This window comes from Heloderma suspectum, chromosome 2 (assembly GCF_057233095.1).
Source record: "Heloderma suspectum isolate Gila_16-S chromosome 2, 16-S_ref, whole genome shotgun sequence".
NCBI classification, from domain to species: Eukaryota; Metazoa; Chordata; class Lepidosauria; order Squamata; family Helodermatidae; genus Heloderma; species Heloderma suspectum.
Window position 1 is genome coordinate 216,514,186 of NC_139459.1, and position 17,638 is coordinate 216,531,823.

The 17,638-nt window shown below is 41.3% G+C and overlaps 1 protein-coding gene across 7 annotated transcripts in view; it reads left to right on the forward strand.

Moving 5' to 3' along the window:
- SPAG9 (sperm associated antigen 9) overlaps positions 1-17,638 on the forward strand; it is a 109,019-nt gene that overhangs the window by 50,299 nt on the left and 41,082 nt on the right. For all 7 annotated transcript variants that reach the window (XM_084837923.1, XM_084837924.1, XM_084837925.1 and 4 more), the window contains 7 exons: positions 350-449; positions 1,688-1,809; positions 10,123-10,180; positions 11,147-11,299; positions 11,476-11,527; positions 12,007-12,137; positions 15,317-15,373. In XM_084837923.1, the coding sequence (XP_084694049.1) occupies positions 350-449; positions 1,688-1,809; positions 10,123-10,180; positions 11,147-11,299; positions 11,476-11,527; positions 12,007-12,137; positions 15,317-15,373 (673 nt within the window). The remainder of the gene's footprint in view (positions 1-349; positions 450-1,687; positions 1,810-10,122; positions 10,181-11,146; positions 11,300-11,475; positions 11,528-12,006; positions 12,138-15,316; positions 15,374-17,638) is intronic.

Consider the following 17,638-nt stretch of genomic DNA (forward strand, 5'->3'; position numbering starts at 1 on the left):
AAATTTGTCTGAGCACAAGAAGGATAACTGGAAAAGGCTGCAGAATCATGTAGTGCAACTCTTGCCCTTTGGTAAGATCAGCTATACTCAAACTGCCTATATAATTAATTCATGGTAATGGGCTGCAGCATGTAGAGGTTGAAAATAGACACCAGGAAGGAGAAAGATGCCTCAGTGGTAAAGTCTGAATTCAAAGTCCCATACAATAAGGAACCTTATTATTTAGCCTGGTAGATGAGCTGTGTGTTTAGCGTTTTTAAATCAAACATGCTGCATCAGGTGTTTTCTTCTGTTAATTGTTATAAACCTACTTTGCTTTTGACAAAATATTTACTACTTTCATCCCAAGGTTCTAATGAAAATGAAGACAAATCTGAAGTTCAGGCAATCATTGAATCCACTCCAGAGTTGGATATGGATAAAGACCTTAGTGGATATAAAGGTTCAAGGTATTTTGCTGACAGCTTTCAGTCAACGAGGAGCTTAGGGAAAAATGCAAAAGCTACAACAGTGACTATGCACAGACTGGGGCAAATACCAGGGCCCTGAGAGCCACCAGCGGCCCACCTAGCTGGCCGTTCCTGCTATTATCCAGGGTGCCCAAGAAAGTCAGAAGCAGTCCTTATTAGGGCTGTGCAGGCTGTGTAAAATCCGCTCCATCTAGTTCGCAGATGGTCAGGCGCCTTTGGTTCCATCTTCTGCTCGCAGACAGATATGGATTTTTTTCGTCATGCGGAAAAATACGCAAATCATTATGTAAGAGGTTTCGTAACAATTTACATAATTTACTTTACCACATAACATTTAGTGTATCGTCCCTCATTCCATTCAACTTTTCCTCAGCAGAAACTTGCATATTTTCCTGTGAATAAATATGCGTACATTTCAGGAAAGTAAAAAAAAATCTGAAAGTCCACGGACTCCGCATGACCTGCGAGGGTCTCCCTGCAGCAGATTCCGCAGGTCGGATTCTTAGAAATCCAGACTCACTTTAGTCCTAATAATGTCTCCTGTGCTGTCTGTGATCTTCCCTTGCTGCCATAGTGCAAAGAGTCCTGAGCTGCCAGGAAGGTCAAAGCAGCGTGTTGTTCAGCATACATTATCGCTATATTCAGGGTCTCCCAGGAACATAAGGGCAATGTGGCAGAGATTCTCATGCTATTTCTGATCTTCCAAGTGCCCAGCATGGAGGGAAGGACTGCATTCCCTAGAGTTCTGTGCAATGTGCAGACGACTCTAGAGAAGTGGGAAAATAAGATGAAGCTAGGTCATGGACAATGGGGAGATAAAGGTAAAATGCAGTTTACGTTGTGGGCGGAGGAAGCATTATCTTGAGACTCCCTGCTTTTTGCCAGTTAAGGGGGCTCCCACTAATGGCTTTCTTCCCCATTATTCTGGCGTCAACGCCTGCCTGTAATACCTTGAAGAATAACCATGTTATTGTGACATAAGCTCTTGTGGGCTTGAGCCCACATTGTTGGCTACATGAAGTGGTTTAAAAAGCGCTTCTCTCCATTTCTCTCTCTATCTGTGTGTGTGTGTGTGTGTCTTCCTCTGTGTGTGTGTCTGTCTCTTTCTCTCCTTCTCTCTCTCTTGCTCCGTGCATGTGTGTGCGCATCTCCAGATTGAAGAGATCTTTTTAAAGACTTCTTTCTCCTAACTTTTAATTTCCAATTCTGTTGTTCAGCACTCCTACCAAAGGCATAGAGAACAAAGCATTTGATCGTAATACAGAATCACTTTTTGAAGAATTGTCTTCTGCTGGCTCTGGTCTGATTGGGGATGTGGATGAAGGAGCGGACTTGCTGGGTAAGTGGGTATTTTTTTAAAAAATCATCTGACTGAATTTGCCTTTATTTCTTCAGTTTAAGAACCATGAAGGTAATTGTTCCATTACAGTTCGAGAAATAAGTTTGCGGAAAAAAGTATTAAGTATGACAACTAGCTTTGATTGTTTCTTCCATGCATATTAAACCTATTTCATAAAAATAGTTAAATGATGAAGCTGAAATGTAATGTGGGGCAGGGGAATCGCCCAAAGTCAGGTGGAGGCGAGGACTGCAAACTCTCATATTTGCAGTTACAAGTAAAACTTCATTATAGATTTGAATTCAGCCAAATGAAGGCCCTTATTTTATAAACAGATGATTCTACAGGTACTATCATAAGGACACTGTATTTTAAATAGTGTTTTTAACTGGTTAGGAGGAAAAAAAACCCTGCCCAGTTGTGTTGAGGTGCTAAGCCAGTAGTCAGAATTCTGTGTTTAAAAGTCAGAAATTTTGGGTTGACTGCTGCTGGAGTACAGCTGGAATGTTTCAAGTTAGTGTGAGCATACAAAAAGGAATTTCCCCATTTGTTCAAATCTCTGACAGTGCAATCCTGTTTATGTCTGCTCAGAAGTAAGTCCCATTGGGACCCTGGTAAGTATGTGTAAGATTGCTGCCAGGCAGAGCAATGAAGGTGTGTGTGTGTGTGTGTGTGTGTGTGAGAGAGAGAGAGAGAGAGAGAGAGAATCTGTGGCAGAGGAACTTCCATTTTCTTTCCCCTTCCAGCTCATGCCAGCCAGGGCAGAAGCTAGGAGAAGCAAGTTTTTCCTTCTCTGTCTCTTTTCATGTGTAAAAAGGCATTGTATTTTCCCCTTTTGGGGGTATTTCATGGGAATGAGGGGCTTTGGATCCAGTGGATCTGAGGCCTCCTTTGATCAGCCCCCGGCACACACCCTTTTCCTCCCTGTGGAGGCGTAATAATGGCAGAGGTTTCCACTGCCACAATGAGGAGGCCTCTGGCACTGGGCCTTCTTCTCCAGCCTTGGGATGCCCTGCCAAGATCCACAGAATTGCAGCCTTTGTGTAGTTCAGGTTCCGAAGGAGGGTAGCTTGTAGTCAGCCCCAGGCAAGGTGGTGTTATGGGAGGATCACTAGAAACAGCCCCAGAACCATCAACTTGCAGGTGTGGAGAGGGGCACAAAGCTACCTGCTGATTTCTGAAGCTTCATATATGTAGCAAATTCCAAGTGGATCAAGCAAGCTAAATGCCCTAGAAATAATTTGGAGTATCCAAGTTTAAAATGTCAGATAGCAAACAGAGTGCCTCTTGCATGCCTGTCACTTTTAGTAAGTAACTTATGAGAGCAGGCAGGGCCTTATTTCTTCAATAGGGCCAGCTTCCAGTCTTTGGTACACAGACGTAATGCCTAGAGGCTTCTAACAGGCCCTCATCCAGATCCATTTCAGACTGTCTTCTTGTCCAAACCTCCGAGTTTGAACTTCTCTGGGTATAGGTATCCAGTCAGGAGGATTTGTATACCTAAATCATAAACTAATCTAGTACTGCCTAAACTTTGCAAATTCTAATTTGGTATGAATCAAAGTCAATGCCAGTTTGATGGGTTGGTTCTTGGAGGCTATCAGCAGATGTCATCAATATGTACTACTGGGAGCATATGGAATCATAAAGTCAGGAGCTTCTGTAGCAACACTAGGTTCTGTTCTTGGGGACATCTGTTCATAAGGATGCATTTTTTAAATGTGTACTGTTCCCCCAAAAGATATTCTCCCTTTGGTCACAAAAAAAGAAGCCAAAGACCTGAGGCACTTTAAAATTGCAAGAACAAAAAAAAGGTTAACCAGGATTATTAAATATTCTTGTGGACAATGAACTTAAGGTTTCAATTGGCTGCAGGCAAAAAAATGACAAGGGAGAGATCATGAAAACTGCACGTGTAAGAAAGTAAGTAAGCAGAAGAAGGCTTACCTGTCTCCTCTCTGCCCCTCACTCCCCAAAAGCTTCTCTGGAGGTTTGCAGGACCCTCCTCAACAGTATTAAATGTTGCGTGGGGAGCTGTAGTGGGAAGGGGGAATCAACCAAAGTCAGGTGGAGGCAAGGACTGCAAACTCTCATGTTTGCAGCTGCAAGTAAAACTTCATTATAGATTTGAATTCAGCCAAAAGAAGGTCCTTATTTAGAAACAGATGATTTTACAAATACTGCCATAAGGAAACTGTTTTAAATAGTGTTTCCAACTTGTCATGAGGAAAAAAACCTGCCCAGTTGTGTTGAATTTCCAAGCCAGTAGCCAGAACTCTGCGTGTAAAAGTCAGAATTTGGGATGACTGCTGCTGGAGTACAGCTGGAATGTTTCATGTTAGCGTGCGCATCCCTACTTGCATTTAGTTCACGCGTTTGAACTGTGTAACCCCTGTTCAGAGGCATGTGTGCGCGCGCACACACACACACACACACACGAGCCAGGTGATTGAGCTCAGCTGCACTGCACCATCTTACAAGGTGAACTATTTTTTTTAAAAAAAATAGCTCTGCCCTTGCTCGAGTTGTGCAGGCTTCACCCCCTGGCTGAGTCCTGGTACCAGCATTTTTGGATTAAAAGATACTAATGTAATTTAAAAAAACTGCATGTGAGCTTAGCTAAAGTGATGTGTTCCCAGTCGATCCATGCACTGCAGATACTTGTGTATGTGTCATTCCCCCCCCCCCCCCCGTGGGTATTATGAATTTCATTCATCCATTTCATAGCATTTTTTATTTGAGCTTATTGTTTAAAAGAAGCTACTTGTTATTTGGCATTTGAGTAAGTTTTCCTGCATATGCCATTTGAGCTGGGAACTTATATCTGTAACTTGAGGAATAATATCATTCTTCTTTTTCTGGTCCTCTGAAGTTCAGTTGGCTGTTCAAATAAACACCTGTCTTTGATTTCTTTATATACATTGGATAGCATTACCTGCTGTAAAGGGAGACTATTGGCTCTTGCCACATCCTTTCCATAGGTTCCTTAGTTGATTACTCTTTAAGCTTGTCTGTTTTAAGAGAGGAGCAAGTACATCTAGGATATTATTGATCAGCCTTTCATGACCTAGTGCCTTCCAGATGTGTTGACTCTAACTCCCATCTCTCCTAGCCAGCATATGCTTGCTGGGGATGATGGGAATTGCCATCCAACACATCTGGAGGGTATCATGTTGGGGAAGCCTGGCTTAGATCATTTAGGTCTTCAAGAGACAGTACCACATAAGGCACACTGTTGATATTTAATTCTATTTAAAACAAATATTGCCAAAAGAGGTAAAGCATACTGCAGATAACTCCCATTATAGATCAATCTTCCGAATATCTTTCTAGTAGTTTATGAGCCTTACAGCTTAAATTCCTTGTGGTAGTGGCAGTTGTGCTTGTGATTTCATTATGGTGATGTGCTTGTGCTTTCATTATGGTGAAATTTTTTAAATTCTTTTATAATTAGAAAATTCACTGCATTATATGCATTAGAATTTGGGTTGCTATTGATATGTGTTGGATAATATACTTGCTATCCTCTTTAATAATATCCTGTGGCTCTACAAACTTGTCTTTCTTTCTGCCTTCCTCCTTTTGATGCATTTTGCTTGTGTGGGTGAGATGAATCAACTGAAAGCTAAGAGGGAGAGGAATGTATCAAACTATGGGACTGTTTGCACAATTGAACAGCCCACCATGGCTTATTTAAGCCAAGGTGGGTTGTGGCTTATGCTGGCTGCCATTTTGAATATTCAAGCCCTGGTTGTGTTGTGTGACCCTGGCGACCGTGGGTTATGCAAGCGTTAAACAACCCAACAACAGACCTGGGTTATGCGAGAGTTGTTTAACCCTTGCATAATCCACAGCCCCTGGGTTTACACGACATGACAAGCTGTGGCTGCAGCTTGTATATGTTGAAAAACCACCCTGCACACACTGCATGGGCTGCGATAATTGTTTGAATCGGGTGTGTGTTTGGGAAACCTGTAACCTTTTGAGCTGGGACAAAGCTTCTCAAATGCTCCTTCCACCTAGGGATAGCATGGGAAAATAACACTAGTCCCCCCTGCTTTAGGGAAAAAGCAGTGCATTTGTGACCTCAACAGTCTTTACATCATCCTGAAGAGACCTCAGGAAATGAGGGCAAAGGAGTCTGAGTTATGGGTGTGGATTCAGACAATGGCTCCAGCGGTAATAATGGCAGTAGTTTCCCCTGCTTTCTTCATGCATTTCTTTATGCACGATGGGCATCTCATTAACATGGCTACAGGAATGGTTATAGCTGTTTAGGAACTGTGAAGGGAGCAGGGTGGCAGAGACCTGAAGAAAGAGTGCAGTGGACAGAGGTAAAACGAGGAGGAAAGTCACCTGAGAAGGAACGTGGCCAGCGATGGCCATACTTCCATAAATTTTCTCAACATTTTCTTGGTATCCCACTGGTTCAGGAATGTCATATTTAACGTTTTAGTAAAGCATTCAGAAGGATTTTCATTATAAACCATTTGCTTTATTAACACAAATGTAAATCTGTGTTAATGTTGGTTTGGATCCAGAAACATTCTTCCGCACTGTGCAGAGCTACTGCTTGTGAAATGGGACTTCCCACATCCTTTCTTCTCCCCATAGCCCCCCCGTGCACCCGGCCCCCAACCTGCTCCTCCAACCCCTCAGTGACAGGGGTTGCAGAGGGGTGGAGAGGACATAGGAAGTCCCATTCCTTAAGTGGTAGCCATCCATATATGGAAGAAGATTTTCTTATGCATAGCTAATGCGGTATTTGATAAGAAAGGATATTTAGCTGTTCTACTATTTCTGATGTTGCTCAGTCTTGACCAGCTGTTAATCATTCTAGGGAATACCTGTTTTTTTTTGTAATATGTTTTGTGTAAATAGAACTAATAGCACGATCCTAACATGTTTATACAGAAGCTCTACTGAATTCAGTGGGCCTTAATTTGAAGCAAGTGTGCATCTTATATGAAATGCTTTCCATTAGCAGTTTGATACGCTGTGTATCAGCTATTTGGCTTATGGTGCACAGTTCCACAACATTAGTTAAATGAGATTCTCCAATCTGCTTTCTCTTGGGCTGCATACCCAGGGGAATATTCTGGTGTGTATGCTTTTTATACTCAAAAGTGATTGCTTTGAAGTTCAGTATTCTTGGCTGCTGCTCTCTTAATGTGTGTTATGCATTCTGTTTTCTTTTTAACCTGCTTGGTGTCTTTTTCCTTTTTCCTTTTTTTTTTTTTGCCTGATACTCATTTCTCTGTTAGGGACACCAGCAGTTAAAAGTGTAGTGCAAATAACTCAGGTAGGGTTCCTATTTCTTGTTTTTCTGAACAAGGTTTGTAAAAGTATTCTAAAAACTCAAACTGCAGCCATTAATGAAGAAAAGTTGCTTTGTTTCTACATATGTTGGTACTAGCTCAAATTCTGCCATGTGAAAACTGTCTGTATATGGGGAAAACATTGGGTATAAGAGTAGGATTAGGAGTAAGCCTTCTGAAATCAATTTTCACTATTTCTGGATCACTTAGTGCAGGAAAAAGGGCTCCTCCTCTTATCTTTAAAACACAAGCACATAGCAAACACATTGTAGCATGCAAGTTCTAGTGCTGGATAGTTGGAGAATGCAATACTGTTACACTGGGAGAATGAGAGCAGGGAATTCCTGCTGCCCACACAGTGAGTGCAGAAATAAGACTTGATGCATCATTGGGGGTAGGTTTTCATCTCTGGGTCTGATGCAGCATTTTAGTAACCTTGAGAGTGGTTATTTAAAACAAAATATCTGGTTCCCTTGGCTTTAATCAAGATGCAATCAGCTCTATGTGTGCTAGAGAATATGATGCTTATCACTCAAATGGTGAAAAATACTCAGTATGCGTAATGATTTCAGAAGCAAGGTGTTGCTTTGCTCTGGTAACTTCCTACACAGCTCCGTTGTGCACATGGAGCTTCCATGTTCATCCCAGTACAGGGGGCAGCTTCTGCTATGCATAAGCAGAGACGTTCCCCCATTTCTCACTAGGTGGATAGAGCAGTGCATTTGCTCCAGAGCTCCATGTGTGCATTGAAGCAGATGTGAGGCTCTAAATAAGAGTATTAGCCCTGTTTTCTTAAGGTATGTGCATATTCTGTTTGAGGAGCTGGTCTCATTTACTTAGTTTGCAAATATGTGTCTAAATATATGCCTGGTGGTTCCACATAGACCTGTGGCCCTGTTGGAGTCCATGCAAAGAAGTGCCTTCAGTGTGGTGGTGCCCTTTCTTTGGAACTCTCTGCCCTTGAAAGTCAGGCAGGCACCGACACTGTATTGCTTCTGGCACCTCCTGAAGACAACTTTGTTCCAGGAAGCATTCCTTAAATGGCCAGCCACAGTTTTTATTGACATTTTGTTTGTAATAATTTTAATATAGTGTTTTACTCTTTTATCTTTTTTACTGTTGTACCTCTGATGTTCACCACTCAGGAATCTGTTTTAGATGGGGAGTGATATACAAATGTTGTAAATAAAATAATAAATAAACAAACAAATAAAATAACAAATTTGTTCCAATCACACATTTTAGTGGGGGCTGTATCTGCTGTGAAATACTTCACAATTTATTGGCTTATCTTCTCAGATTCATGGAAATAGGCCCAGTTTAAATACTGATTCTTTCAGAGTTGATCATCAACTGTGTAGCTATTATATTACAGCTTTCTAAAACATAATTGTTCAAGTATACTAACTTTAAATGTTTTTCAAAGTGTATTATAAGCTGTAAATATTTTTCCCTACTCTTTGATGAGGTAGCGAAGGTCACTGTTTGGAATAAAAGGTCTTACAGTCAGCTGTGTACTGTTTTGGCTGTTCCTTCTCAAAGAAGAGATTGTAGAGTTAGAAGAAATACATACAGAACAAGGTTACTGTAATGGTCAAGAACATGTTCCAAAGTTTAAAGCACTTGGGGCTTTTTAGTTTAGAATAAGAAAAAGAGGCAATGTGATACAAGCTTATAAAATTAAAAAATTAAGAATGATTTGGGAAGAGTGGATAGAGATTTTTTTGGGGGGGCCTTACTTTGGGAAATAGATGGGTCTATGTGATTTTATTTAGGAAATTTATATGCTACCCTTCATCAAAAAGTTCTAAAAGCGGTGATTCGGGGCAGACAAAATAAATAACTTTGTGTGTCACATAATTAACTTATTAAATTCACTGCCACAAAATGTGCTGATGACCACAGAAGCATTAAAAGTGTGTGGGTTGTGGGGATCAATCACATTCACGGAGGATAGGTCTATCAATTAGCCATAATGGCTTGATGGGATCTTGATGTTTAGCAGAATTACATTTCTGAATACTGGCTGCTGGGAACAGTCTAAAGGGGAAAGGCTTTCATGCTTTGGGGAGGTATCCCGCTAGCCATTGCTAGAAATGGGATTGAGCTAGATAGATCTTTGGCTGTTCTTACGTTCTCAGCAATCTTTTTGACGCTACTCTCTTTTAACTGTTTGTCTGTCTTGCTGTCAGTCTTCTTAAATTCAAAACATATTTGGCTTCAAACATTTAGTGTTGGCTTTGCTTTGAAATCACTCATATCTAACAAATCTCTCGTCTTGTACTGTACCTTACCTATACTGTTCTCATTACATGAAATATTTCTTCTTCTTTTTGCTCTTCATGGGATGCATGGGCTTTAAAGACCATAATTTCTTTGGTAAGGTATCATCTCATTTGGGGCACATTTGCAAGGGCTTTGCTTTGGTTTGAGCTTTTCATATTCAGCATCTCTTCTGTGCGATGTGACATATTTGAGCATCAGAAGTTTGCAGTATAAACTTGTAGTAAGAACTTCAGTTGATTTGCAACAGTTTAATGCAATGTACCTCCCCTTTTTTTTAAAAAAAGTGCGGGCATTCAAACATTATATACTTGAACTGAAGATATTTTTCACTGTAACTCTAAGCTTCAGAAAGCCTGCATATTGAACACTTTAAAAACGTAGCAGCAAAATGTAATTATATTTGAAAACTCTTGTCTGTTCAGCAATTAGAACACATGGTGGTCTGAAACACACAGAACCTACCTATCTGTGCAGGCTTCTCTTCCATTTCAGTGGAAGAAGGTAGTCTGCATGCACACTCCTGTGTGTGTGTGTGTAGGTAGGTCAGTATCCTCCATTGAAATAATGAGAAGGTCCTACTTGTGCAGTGGCTCTGTGTGAACCTTGGAGCATGCGCTAGACTCTGGATCAGGACATGTAAGTTTGACATCTAACATTTCCAGTAGTAATTTCAGTATTTTCATTATTTACTCTGTTCTGTCTTTGAAAGGAATGGGTCGTGAAGTTGAAAACCTTATCTTAGAAAACACGCAACTGCTAGAAACCAAGTGAGTCATCATTTTTCAGCTTTTAAACTTGGAATTACTTCAGGACACCTGTTTATTTAATTAATCATGATGCTGTGTAGGGTTGCTGATTGATAGAAGATATACCTAATGGAGGCTGGTGGCTTCGATTTTGGCGAGGCTGTGAATCCATTCAGGGTTTCAGTCAGAACCAGCCAGAACTCGAGGAGTTATTTAAGGTGCTGATCCTTATCCCCAAATGGGTTCAGCACCTTGGATAGCTCCTTTAGAGTTTTTGCTGGTTCTGACTGGATATACCAATTCCTTAAAGCCTTCTTGGAAATATATTAAATTTTTAGCTGGGAGATGTACGTTAATTGGTGCAGTATTTTGATCCTTAATGCAGAATGAATAGATTAGCCTGTCTTGATCTTCTTGAATAAATTCTTCAAATATATGAGAGTTATAAAATTATGAAAGGTGCAGAGAATCTTTGAACACTAGAGCTTGGGTTTATTAAGTTCAGCTGACTGACAGTAGCTTCAGGACAATCAAAAGGAATGTTCATTTATTAGCATTCATATACTATTTCAGGTAATACTTACTGATGGTATTCATTGTGGAGGTCAGTGGCTTTAAAAGAAGATTAGATGTATTCATGGAGGATAAGCTTAAGAATGCCAATAATAATTAAAAGGCTATTAGCCATGATAGCTAAAAATTGAGCCAGCAATTCAGAGGTGGCAAATGTCTGATTACTATATGCTGTGGACAAACAGTAGGAGGTGACTCTCCATCACACCTTAATTGTTTGCAGGAAATTAAGTTTAAAATTTTACCTGTCCAAAATATCATTGCAAAGCATGCTCATTCAAAGCTACTGTTGTAAGGGACAGCATAACTCTTCATTGCATGAGTTCCTATGACAGGAGAGAAATGTGGGAGTGATTTTTTTACTGCTCTGATGTTGCTAGAAATGTCCTAATTGCAAACCTCTGGTTTTTAAAGAAATGCCTTGAATGTGGTGAAGAATGACTTAATAGCAAAAGTAGATGAACTATCCTGTGAGAAGGATGTCCTGAAAGGAGAGCTGGAAGCTGTAAAACTAGCCAAGCTAAAGCTTGAAGAGAAAAATAAGGAATTGGAAGAAGAACTTAGAAAGTGAGTGTAATACGCTCTCTCTCTCTTCCCCCCACCTTCCTCCCTCCCTCTGTGTGTGTGTGTGTGTGTGTGTGTGTGTGTGAGAGAGAGAGAGAGAGAGGGAGGGAGGGAGGGAGGGAGGATCCTAAAAAAGGTTCTGTGACTAATTTCATTGATATCTCTTGCATCTTGTTTAGAGCCCGAGCAGAAGCAGAAGAAGCAAGGCAAAAATCAAAAGAAGAGGATGATGTATGTAATTGTATTGACACCCTTTATCTAATCCTTTTCTTATTTGTGTGATGGTGCACTAGAGTACTCTGATCTAAAGGCTAAATATTCTGATCTTTCTATAGAATTATTGAGGTGTGCTCATCCTTTCTTTTTTGTGGCAGTCCTGGAATTTGCCTTGTAATTAGAGAGTGATTACAACGGGGCACAGAGATTCTAGGTGGATGCTAAATTCATCTGCTTTGCCCCATTCCTCTCTAGACACAAAGGAACTGTGAGGGGCTTCTTCCACTGCTGCTATTGTTCCTTCCCGTCCATTACTTTACTTTGTGCTTGGCCATAAAGGCCGCTGAATTCTTTTGAAATAGCTGTCTGAATTAGTTCTTTTGTGTAGTTCATTGATAATGGAAGAAAGACACTTAAACAGAACTATAAAACTTCCATACTTCCAAATCTGATGCATTAATCATGCTTGGGTTTTCTTCACCCTCAATATGCAGAGTGATATTCCTACTGCTCAGAGGAAGCGTTTTACTCGGGTTGAGATGGCTCGTGTCCTCATGGAAAGAAATCAATATAAAGAGAGGCTGATGGAGCTCCAGGAAGCAGTGCGATGGACTGAGATGATACGGCAAGTACAATTTGTGTTAAATGTTAGAGCTGCAGTGCCTGATAGATAAATCCTTGGCTTAGCCATTTCCCCGTCTAATATAGGATGTAACTTTGGATAAATAATTCAGTTATGGTTAAAGTGTTAGTAATATTCTTTTGCATTGTGGATAACACACAAACAAGCCACACATTTTTTGTTGTTGGGGCGTGAAAAGAATACCAATTATGCTCTTTACCTTTCATAACTATAAAATCTTTGACTTATTTGCCTCATCCATCTTGCTTTTTTTCTTACTTTTATATTCCTGTAAGGAACCCAAGGCAGCTTACATGATCCTCCTCTCCATTTTATCTTTGATCACCTTGTTTTATTAAACAATTTTCAGAGGGATGGCAATTTTAATGTCTTGTTGCAGCAAAAACAAGAAAGTCTTGTGTCACCTTAAAGACTAACATGTTTATTATGACATAAACTTTTGTGAACTTTTAAAGTTTTTTAGGGAGCAATCTAGACACTGTCTAGAGGGCCATAGGATATGCTGTTTTCCAGGAACCAACCTCAGAGCCCGCGCTGTGAGGTTGGTTCCTGGAAAACTGACCTCCCCCCACATCTGCGCTGCATGGAGAAGCCCCATCCTCCGCGCTCAGAAGAGGAGTGCAGAGCAACTGAAAAGGGGCGGGGCTGGGGGCGTTCCGGGGCAGGGAAAGCAGAGCTGCATGTATCACACCTCCAATGTGTCGTACAGCAGCCTCCTCTCCTGGTTGCCCCCCCTACGACTAGACAGCTAAAAATGGCTGTCTAGCGGAAAATTGCAGGGCAGGAGAGGCGCGGAGGGAATTATTCCCCCCATGCCCCTCCTGCTTTGCTTTGGATAGGCGGTCGCCTCCGAGTTTGGAGGCGGCTGCCTATCTTGATAGGATTGTGCCCTTAATGTATCTCTTAAGAATCCAACCTCCACGGGGGGGGGAGTAGGGGGGGTGTTGTCCATCATTTTGAGCTTTGTGCGCCTAAAGATATGTGGGAGGGTTGTTAAAAAAAGCATTCCTGTAATAAATAGAAATACGTATATTTTACCTTCCATGTTTTTGTTTGCTGACAGAGCAATGGAGAAGGCACCCAAGCTCTGGAGCTTGGTATCTCCCATCATTTGCTTTGGCTGTGTCCGCATGAGAAATTACTTTGTTTCGCAAGATTCCTTAGTTTTTCATCCGTCCTCTTTCTAGAAGTTGGGATGTGGCTTAGACTGGATGAAGGGGGCTCCTTTAGGAGCTTAACTTGAGCAGTCTTCTATCATGTGTGAGATTTGGCTTTTAAGTATATGTTATGGTTCTATATAGGGTAAAAAGGGAGCCATGTAGGGGAGTTAGTAAGCCAAAGGAGTAATTGCACCAAAAGGGTGTGTGTGGGCACAATAATTGCCCCCTTTTGGTGCATCTATTCCTTTGGCTCCCTGCTCCATTTTCTGTGTTTCTCAGTTGTGCTACCCAGTCTTTCCTTTCCCTTACTATTATTTTCCCTCTGGTCCGTCACAACTGTGCACAAATTAGCTGATAGGCAACCTTGTCTTGACAGTTTCCTTGTATGTTTCCTACTCCCCTTTTCTGTGCCCTTTGACAGCTGAAACAGACAAGGAAATTAACCAGGCACGGCTTCACATACCAGATAGCTGTGAGCCAAAGACCCACGATGATGGTGGTGGTGATGATGATGATAATAAAAAAAATAACATTACAACCCCAATTGTGCATTTTTGAGGCACTGAAAAACTTTTTTTTTTTAAAGCCGGGGAACAAGTGAAGTTCCTTCCAAAGTACTGTTTAAGCATCAATGGAAGGGCAGTCACTGGCGAGATCACAAAAAGCTAGTGGCATGGGCTTTTTGTTGCTGTTGCCAAGTGGCTTTGTAGCCAGTTGCTGTAACCCGCGATAAAATCAGTCTCCTGGGTTTGGACGACATGACAACCCGGCGTGGGCAAGAACAACCCTGTAACAAGCCATGGGTTCTCAGTGTGGCTTGTTCCCAAAAAATTAGCCACCCGCAGAAAATGATCCGGGTTCGAACGACACGACAACCAACCATGCCTATGGTGGGTTGTCGTGTCATGTGAACCCAGTCATTGTAACCTTAGTTTGGCCCTTGTTTTTAATTCCTTTCCAGGGCACTCCCATACATAACATCCAATTTTGCTGCCATCTAATGGCCTGATTTAACTACATGTACTACATCTTAGCTGTAACTATTAATTACAGAATAATGTGTACATCTCTTTGTGACTATTTAGATTATTTTGCTTGAGACAGATCTGCTGCAACCAGATTCTAGAACGAAACAAGTTTCAGTTTCCTTGCACATGTAGCTGGTATGCCTTTTGCAGCCACAGGTGTAGATACTTGCTGTTCTTAGGACATTAGTTCCTACACTAGACTATTTAGAACTGCCAGGTCTGATTTCACAATGAATGCACGGGATCAAAAAAATGGTAATCAGGTGGTGGGTGATCTTATGAGAAATGCAATCATCTGCTCAACACCCCAGCACCATCTTGTCCTACTTACTGCTTTTACAATATCACCCTTGTCTCAGGCAGTTGGACTGCATTAACTCCGATTATCCCTTTAGCGATACACAAACAATGTCTTAAAAACCCAGTGCCAGTGTGTGTTGTGGAGGGAGATCAAAATGGCAACATTGAATTTTTAGTAAGTTAAACTTTTCTATCCCTCATCCCTCTCCCAAGTGCTTTTGTTCACTTTAAATTGGCTAGCAATTTTGAAAAAAAGCCTTAACTAGAAACACGCTACAGGAAGACTTCCCTTATGACCCTGGTTACATTGTCATTTTTTTGGTGCCTGTTTTCACAGGAGATGCCATAGAATTAATGGGTAGGTACTTAACAGTATACCTGAATGCTGGTTTTGTGCAGTAAAAGCCTATCTGCGTGACTAAGTGTGGTGATCTACAGTTCTGTCTTAATCTCAGATCCCTGTTTAGAGTCCATAATTTGGAAAATTATGGAAGCTTTATTTATATATACAGTAAACTATTTATACAAATCCCCCCCCGCCGCCACCAACTTCATAGTATGGTATCTTGCAATTAGATACAAGCCACTCGTTACTTTGATGCGTAATGCAGTGCATTCTATGTCATTTGTTGCCTTGTTGATCAACTACTTAGCTTTTGCCTTTTTTCTTTAGGGCATCAAGAGAAAATCCAGCCATGCAGGAGAAGAAGAGATCAAGCCTTTGGCAGTTGTAAGTACTGAAATGTAATTGAAAAATAAATATATTGTTGGCCTTTTTATTTCTTTAGTAACAAAGGGACCAATAATCACAAATCTATTTTCTTTTTGTTATCTAGTATGCCAGCTGGGTAAGACTGGTCTTAAAGACGAATTGTATCGTAAGATGCATCTTGCAATGTTGGTTATGCACTTGGCAGAGAAACATAATTGCCTTAATCTAACTATAGCATTTTTAAAAATAGGAATCAGAATCCCAATACAGTAATTCAGAGCACTGTATATAGGCTGTCCTATGAAAACTAAACTAAACTGAAATTTGGGGATCCTTCGGTGTGGTTTGAATAATTTCAGTACACCAAACATTTCCATGTGAGAATTCATGAGGTGCTTTTTTGTTGTTGTTGTTCAGTCGTTAAGTCGTGTCCGACTCTTTGTGACCCCATGGACCATAGCACGCCAGGCCTTCCTGTCCTCCACTCTCTCCCGGAGTGTGCTCAAGATCATATTCATTGCATCGGTGATGCTATCTAGCCATCTCATCCTCTGCCGTCCCCTTGTCCTTTTGCCTTCAATCTTTCCCAGCATCAGGGTCTTTTCCAGGGAGTTCTCTCTTCGCATTTGGTGGCCAAAATATTTGAGCTTCAGCTTCAGTATCTGTCCTCCCAATGAGCAGTCAGGGTGATTTCCTTTAGGATTGACTGATCTGACCTCCTTGCAGTCCAGGGGACTCGTAAGAATCTTCTCCAGCACCACAGTTCGAAAGCATCCATTCTTCGGCGCTCAGCCTTCCTTATAGTCCAGCTCTCACAGCCATACATTACTACTGGGAAAACCATAGCTTTGATTATACGAACCTTTGTCGGCAAGGTGATGTCTCGGCTTCTTACTATGCTGTCTAGGTGTGCCATAGCTTTTCTCCCAAGGAGCAAGCGTCTTTTAATTTCATGGCTATAGTCACTGTCTGCAGTGATCTTGGAGCCCAAGAAAATAAAATCTGTCACTTCTTCCATTTCTTCCCCTTCTATATGCCAGGAAGTGATGGGGCTAGATGCCATGATCTTAGTTTTTTTAATGTTGAGTTTCAAACCAGCTTTTGCACTCTCCACTTTCACCCTCAACAAGATCTTTAGATCTTTAGATCCTCTTCACTTTCTGCCATTACGGTGGTATCATCTGCGTATCTGAGCTTGTTGATAATTCTACCGGCAATCTTAATTCTGACCTGTGATTCATCCAACCTGGCGTTTCTCATGATGTACTCTGCATATAAATTAAATAAGCAGGGCGACAATATACAGCCTTGTCGTACTCCTTTCCCAATTTTGAACCAATCGGTTGTTCCATGTCCGGTTCTTACTGTTGCTTCTTGACCCTCATACAGGTTTCTCAGGAGACAGGTAAGGTGGTCTGGTATTCCCATCTCTTTAAGAATTTGCCAGAGTTTCTTGTAATCCACACAATCAAAGGCTTTAGCGTAGTCAATAAAGCAGAAATAGACGTTTTTCTGGAATTCTCTTGCTTTCTCCCTGATCCAGCGAAATCTCTAGTTCCTCTGCCTCTTCGAAACCCAACTTGTACTTCCGGTAGTTCTCGGTTCACATGCTGCTGAAGCCTATCTTGTAGGATTTTGAGCATAACCTTGCTGGCATGTGAAATGAGCTCAATTGTGCGGTAGTTTGAACACTCTTTGGTGTTGCCCTTCTTTGGAATTGGAATGTAAACTGACCTTTTCCAGTCTTGTGGCCACTGCTGAGTGTTCCACATTTGTTGGCATATTGAGTGCAGCACTTTAACAGCATCATCTTTTAGGATTTTAAATAGGTCAGCTGGAATACTGTCATCTCCGCTAGCTTTGTTGTTAGTAATGCTTCCTAAGGTTCACTTGACTTCACTCTCGAGGATGTCCGGCTCAAGTTCAGTGACCGCACTATCATGGCTATCAGGGACATTAAGACCTTTCCTGTATAGTTCTTCTGTGTATTCTTTCCACCTCTTCTTAATCTCATCTGCTTCTGTTAGGTCCCTGCCTTCTTTGTCCTTTATCATGCCCGTCTTTGCACAAAACATTCCCTTGAAATCTCCGATTTTCTTGAAGAGATCTCTAGTCTTTCCCATTCTGTTGTCTTCCTCAATTTCTTTCCATTGTTCATTTAAGAAGGCCTTCTTGTCTCTCCTTGCTATTCTCTGGAACTCTGCATTCAGTTGGATATATCTTCCCCTTTCTCCCTTGCTTTTCGCTTCCCTTCTTTCCTCAGCTACTTGCAAAGCCTCATCA